The sequence below is a fragment of the Camarhynchus parvulus genome, chromosome 2 (genome assembly GCF_901933205.1).
Source record: "Camarhynchus parvulus chromosome 2, STF_HiC, whole genome shotgun sequence".
Lineage (NCBI taxonomy): Eukaryota > Metazoa > Chordata > Aves > Passeriformes > Thraupidae > Camarhynchus > Camarhynchus parvulus.
In genome coordinates, this window is record NC_044572.1 from 94102894 (window position 1) to 94109887 (window position 6994).

A 6994-nucleotide genomic window follows, 5' to 3' on the forward strand; every position below is an offset into this window, starting at 1 on the left:
AGGGGCTTAAATAATCTTGCTGGTGATAGGGATCTAGCTAGTACAAAGTTGATAAATCAAGCTATGAAGTTCTTTTTTTTTCTTCACTGATGAGATGTTCCTAGAAAAAGAATTCCAAAAAGCTTTCTTCCACGGATATTGGAAAGCATTTGAGCCTTGTATTTGTGTGTTTATCACATGTAGATGCAGGCAAGGTGGGAAAGAGAGAAGTTTAAATGGAATATTGTGGTTTTCAAAATATTTTGAAGATAATGTCCAATCCAAATGCCCCTGATACAGCTTGAGGCCATGTCCTCTTGTCCTGTCACTAATTGCCTGGGAGAAATGGCCAATGCTCATCTTGCTACAACCATGTGGAGCAGAATGGTAAACAACGGAAAGAGCAGATGGTAGTGATGTTCTGCTTGCTGGTAATTTATTTATAAGATGCCAATATTGAAGTCTTTATCTTCAGTTGTTTGTTATGAGTGTTTGCCTCCACCATTCCTACCCTTACATGTCCAGATCTCTTTTGCATCACCAACATTGTACCTTCTTACCTACAAAGGTATCCAAAATGAAAACAGTAGAGTTCTGTCTACAGTTAAACCACCCCTTTCTTTATTGCAGTGGTAGTGGGAAATCCAAGCCAAGGAAGACAAAAAACTCCCCATCCAAACCTAAAACCTTGGAAAACTCAGGTTTTGGGTGTGCAGAGGTATTATCCAGCATTAAACTGTTTATTAGGAGACATTATTTTCCTATGTCAAGAATATCTACCATGATAGTTTGGCTATATTTCATTCATTTCACTTTAAATCACGTATCTGTTATTATCAAAAGTCCTTAGTGGAGACCCTGAGAGGCTACTTCCCTTAACACAGCCCTGAAGCTGTGAGACACAATTGGCAACACCACACAATCCATATGCAGGCTGGCTACAACCACATTTTCCAATGTGAGGCAAGGCAGCAGCTTTGATCATTGGCTATCTGTTGTCCTCTATGACAATGGTTCTTCTTGGATACGTCTCAACATCCACAAATATGTAGCGAACCTCGAATCTTCCTGTTTCAAGATTCTGGAAAGAAAAGAATTTCAGAGTGTTTTTTTCTCTTTGGTAGTTTAAATTCAAGACTAAGCTTGTCAGGAGTACCAAGCAACTATACATACCTCTTTGACTTCCACATGGACTGTTCCCTGTTTCCCTGATTCAGTGCCCTCAATATAGAACTTCAAACGCATGTGTTTCAGTCCGTCCTTTACGTACTCAATGTGACTAAAAACAGCAACACAAAACAAAAACCCGACCACCCAGCAAGAATACAGATTATATGCTAGTTAAGTCTTCAAATATAAACTTACTTAAGAGGAGTTGCTTACTTATTTTGTAAGAAAGTGTATTCCGGTGGTGTCCTTATGCTACCTTGGCTTCCTTCTCTACTGCTCCTCTCAAGCTTTACTGTGAGTGCCTAAGGACTAGTGGAGTTAGAAGAGCTAATTAGCTGCTGAGCATTAAGAGATTAAATGCTTAAATGTCCTCACCCCAGTCCTCCCCTTAAAACTGAAAAGCAATCCACTGCTGAAGACTACGGAAATTCCTTGTATTTATTCTAAAAAAACCCTGACTTGGAGATTTGGAGCCCAACATCTAGAAAGGGACCCACATCACCAAGACTTCCAGAGTTTTCTTAGGCACTTAAACTAAGTCATCAAGCCAAAACACACACAGCATGTTTCTCCAAATTAATTATCAGGTTGGTTAAACCACATCAAAACAAACAATTTACTATGTGCTTTACTTACTTTGGCAATAATTTTGTTCTGCTGAAATTGTGTAACTTTGGCACTGTTTGAGATCTCCAACCTAAATGCTGGTATTTAGACTGGAGTTGGGTTATGCTCATGTATTAAATAAACAGCACATCACTTTCAAAGTGACTACTTTGGGAAACTAATGATCCCATGAGAGTTCTGGTGCCAGTTTATGTTTCCTACTGAAATTATTAACTGCTGTTTAGCACCAATCTTTATTTCTATAAGGCATGTCCAGGTACACACTGTGAAATAAGCTTCCAATACAGCTTAAAGCGACATGATGGGGTAGAGAGAACAAATACGAACAAAAAGCCTTACTGCAGCAAATTTACATTCAAGGTGTTCATACACAAAAAACGCTGTAGATTTTTGAGACAAATATTTAAAGTCATTCTTATACTGCAGATGCAAACTTTACAATCTTACCCAGTTCCCAGCTCAAAAATTTATTTAAAATACAAGGCATTCAAAATTATGGAAATTAAATACTAGGAAAGCTGATCCATAGTAAATTTACTTATTTACAGACACGTGCTCAGAACGTTTGTGCACATCAATTTCATTTAGCAGCTTCACTTTAAACATTATTTCACAGAGTCCGGTGAAGAGATAAAGCTTCAACGACTAAAAGTCACTTTCATCAGACAAAATAAAAAAATCTCAATTTCATGGTTCAACCTGTGTCTGGGCTTATGTGTCTCATTCTATATGAAACCTCATTGAATATATTCCTGCCAAATAACCCAATAAAGGCAGAGGACTTAAGTTCTGTAAGAAATAATTGTGTTGTTTCTTTCAAAAGGAAAGTAACAGACACACTCATGAAAGGTTTAGGTGATAGATGTTCTGTTAAAACACACAGTAGAGATGTTGCCTCAAGTACCAAAAAGCATACTGCGTATCAGCTCAGTGTACTTTCAGACTGTAAACTTCTGTCAGATTACTGCTCCCCCCATGCAAGCCTAAGCCTCTGTGCTACTCTTTTCATACTCATCCTATTTTTTGGAGAGCTCTGTGTCTACCATGATGACATTGCTTGTTTTGAGGCACTCAGAGTTGGCATTTTATATTCTATGTACACTCTACTTAGTGGTGTACGGCACACAAGAGGTACTGCAAGAAACTTTTATGTTCAATCAAAAGTGACAGGATACGTCACAAACAGTTCATCACTCTAGAACTAACTTGTGATCCAAAAATATCTTTGCTGCACAAAAACTGATGTCTTTATGGGGCAAACACCAAGGGGTACCTGACATGCTGTCGTCTTCCTCTTCTTGTTGCCTCTCCATAACCTTTGATAGAGTCACCAAAAACACCAATTATCTACAAGAGAAAAGAGATTTGAGCTGTCAGAAAGGATCACATACAAACAGGTATTCCAGTAGCAGCTCCTGCCTCTGCTGTGAATGCATCTTCTTTTAACAAAATGCCCCTGGAGAACTTAACATGTCAAGAATAAAAGCGTTTATGAAAGAAAACAGTTTAAGGAAAACTCCTCTGTATTCCAGTCCTTTTTATTCTTTACAGTCCCATATTAAATGTCTAAAATAAATCCTATTGATATCTTCCATTTGTACTGTTCTCTAAGATGAAGACATGTAAACTGACATTTTGTATAAAAAGAAAAAAAAAAGTACAAAATATTTGCTCACGTTTCCTCCAAGAGAATATGTTTCAAAGTTGAAAATGCAAATGCACTCCCCTTCATATTATCTAAAAACCACTACTGAATAAGAAATTTAGTAATCTTTTTTCTGATCTATAGAGTCTGAGTAGATTAACTTAATCTTAAACTTACTTTAAATTTGGTTAGAAGGGGAGGTTAAGTTTTACTCTGCAAGTACTGGAAAGAAGTTTTAATTCTACAAACTCATTCCAAAGCAGTCTTCATTTTTATTTGAGCAACAACTTGTCACTTAGTTTCTAGGTTATCTTCAACAGCATCTGTGGCAACCTTGTTTGAAGGATGTTTTGTCTGAAGTAGTTTTTTAAAAATCTAGTTTCATATTGATTTTTGTTTACACATAGCTATGACAACTGTGTGATCCCATGACTTGTCTCCACCTGTTTTCCAGTCAGCCAAAAGAATTCTAATTGTGCTCCAAATGAAAAAGTCAAATTTCTGGGTATCAGTGCAGCGCCTCACAGAATGACAGAACCATAGTGAAGTGTCACAATAGAGTAAGTTTGCTGAGAAAAGGCAGCAGGTAAGATCTACAGAGCTTAGTGGGACCAGTTGCCTCTCTGACCCGCAGAATTCAGGTGCTGCATTTAGCAGGCACTCAGAAAAGTCCCCAAGACTTTCTGTATGGTGACACAAGCACATGCTCTGAGGGGCAGACTGTATTTCCATCAGTTTTTGTTCTGTGGCACAGTTAGTTGGCTTCTAGCAGGCTAATTCAGACAAGCTCAATGCTTGCACTGACTTCTCCTAATGGAGGCTTGGCTCTGGAGCTGAGCCACCCCATGCCAGCTAAAAGCACTGGCAGAACTGCTCAAGCACCACGTTGGGTTTCATGCAGCTTGTGAGAGTCCTTGCACAGAGTTTTGACTTGAAGAGAGACAGTAACTACTGAGAAACAAAAACTTAGGACTAAAGTTCAAAAACCAACCTCGGGGTGAGATCTGCATTTCTCCAAGGCATCTCCATAGATCTTATTTGGACTAGAAGAAGAGAACAGCTCTTTAAAAATCACATAGAACAAACCACCTGTAACAGAAACAACATCAGATGCAATGAAAACTTATCAAACCAGATGGAATTAATGAAAAGTGTCTTCTGATAAAGAATGTAATTAAAAAAAAATAACCTGTAACACCAATTCCAACAAGCACCACAATAAAATAGGTAAAGTCTCTTCCAGCTTCTTTCACTGAAATTAAACAGAAAACAACACGTATGTTACAACCTTGGATAATAACACTTGTATGACCTTCTTACATGAATGCTCTTCTGTTAGTCTGTAGCTCAAATAACATTTCAGCAGAAGAAAAAATTCCAGTAACGGTTTCCATAATGCATCATTGATGTAAAAGAGACCATGGAACATCTTTTATATTGTACAGGGCATGTTTACATCTCTGTGTTAAGCCTTATTACTTTGTTTGCCAGATGTTTTCAAGACCCAAAGTAGCAATTACGGCTACTTTTTGGGTGCATGAGAGCCAGATTTTTCAGGAACTAATGAGGTATTATTTAACACTGCAGCATTCACACTACCACCTAAACCCACTACCACTGAAAATCCTTATTCAAAGAAAAGAAGTAAAAATAAAAAAGTAAAAGCTTATAAGTTGCACATACTGAAAATAACTGATTTTATGAATTTGCAATCAATAGAACAATGAAAAGGGGAATATCAGAACAAAATAATTTTTTTAAAACATAATTAACTGCTGTTTGTCTGATTCGTTTTTATCTTTCAATTTTGATCTAAAGTACAAGTGTCAGTATATACTGCAAAATAAGTCATAGGATATTCTCTGTTTCAAAATATTTGAGTACTTGGAAAGAGACTACTTATTATCTTTTAGTGATAAAGTGTGCATTTCAGTGGAGTACAAGTTATGGAGGAAATATTAATAACTATTTCGCCTGCAGTCTTCTAATCAGTTAAGTGTTTTTCGTAAGTAAGTCATTTCAAAGTACTCAAATTTTCTGAGGCTAATTATGTAGTAACTACTTTTCACTGAAGTGAATAAGACCAACTTAAAGTGAAGGCAATCCATAAAGAAACTATTATCATATGTAGAGCTTTGACAATTTTGTTGGAGGTGAACTAATTTCAACAGCTGTACAGACAGGTCACATGTGATAGGTTTTCCTTCTGAAATGGAAAACGAGAGGCTATTATATCTTGTGCCTCATAATTACTTAGATCAACAGGCTGTTTAGAAGAAGTCATATAATTTATTCAGATTGTGCAATGCATACACAGAAATGTAACATCTGCTCCAAACAATACGATGGGAAAAGAAGCCGGCTGGGTGTGCTTAATTTTTTTTTCTAGATGCTTGATGTTTGGAACTACAAAACTTTAGCTACAGAAGGAACCATCTCCAGCCCTTCTGAGCAGCACACAGCATCCTCCGCCTTACCTTTCTGAGCCGCCGACACCAGTGTTTCCTCGTTCAGCGCCCTTTGCACGGACACATCCTTGCTATTACCGCCCGGTTTTGCAGCTTTCAGCCCTCCCGCCTGCGTCCCGAAGGTCAGACGGGCGGCCCCGAGCAGCAGCGGGGGCTGGTGCCGCCAGCCCGGGCAGGAGCAGGACCGGGCGCGGGCCCCCAGGAGCGCCCAGCCGCGAGTGGCGAGCAGCCAGCGGCCCAGGCAGCCCCGCCCGAGGGCAGCGGGCAGCGTCCGGGGCAGCACACCGGGCATGGCTCCCGCCGCCCTCACAGGGGCACGGCCGGGGCACGCCAGCCGAACGGAGGAGCCCTCGGGGAAGTGCCCGGGCAGCCTCCCGCCCCGAGCGGCCGCTGCTCCCGCTCAGGAGCCCACCTGAACCTTTACCACCGCCGGCCGCTGCCCCGGCGGAAATGTTTGGGACGGCGGAGCAGCGAGCGGCGCCGGCGGGCCCTGGGAGCGGTAGTTTGAGCGGGCTCCCTCTCCCGCCCGCCGCCGGGAGCGGCTCCCAGCGAGGTCACTACAGCGCCCGCCATGCCCAGCGCCGCCACCGCCGCAGCCACCGCCACAGCCCGCCCTCCGCGGGCGGAGACCCCCGGCTCGATTCACGGAGGGGGAAGCCGGGGGGCTGCTCGCCGCGCATGCGATGCCGGTCACCCTTGTAAAGCTGTGCTTTCATACGTGTTTTTCTTGGTCTTGCACACATATATGTGTTAAAACTATGCAGTTGAGGTTTCCGCGGATGGAGACGGCTAGAGGGATCTAGGCAGGCAAAATGGATGGGCTGAGACGGACGGCATGAGGTTCAACAAGGCCGAGTGTCGGGTCCTGCTCACAATAACCGCAGGCAGCGCTGGGGACAGAGTGGCTGGAAAGGTGCTGGTGGAAAAGGATGGGAGCCAGTGTGTGCCCAGGTGGCCAAAGCCAATGGCTTCCTGGCCTGTATCAAAATCAGTGTTGTAAGCAGGACTAGGGAGGAGATTGTCCCACTGAAGTTGGCACCTTGAGTACTGTGTTGAGTTTTGAAGCCCTCGATTTAAGAAGGATATTGAGCTGCTGGAGCGGGTC

The 6994-nt window shown here is 41.8% G+C and overlaps 1 protein-coding gene across 1 annotated transcript; it reads right to left on the reverse strand.

Annotated features, from left to right (window-relative positions):
• Positions 1 to 578: 578 nt before the first annotated feature.
• On the reverse strand, positions 579 to 6340 carry TIMM21 (translocase of inner mitochondrial membrane 21). The gene is made up of 6 exons (XM_030944110.1): positions 5899 to 6340; positions 4611 to 4673; positions 4413 to 4510; positions 3050 to 3123; positions 1153 to 1258; positions 579 to 1060 (listed from the first exon to the last, which is right to left on the reverse strand). Exons 1-6 carry the CDS (start codon positions 6179 to 6181, stop codon positions 968 to 970), a joined length of 717 nt encoding a protein of 238 aa, XP_030799970.1. The 5' UTR covers positions 6182 to 6340; the 3' UTR covers positions 579 to 967.
• Between the last annotated feature and the right edge of the window lie 654 nt (positions 6341 to 6994).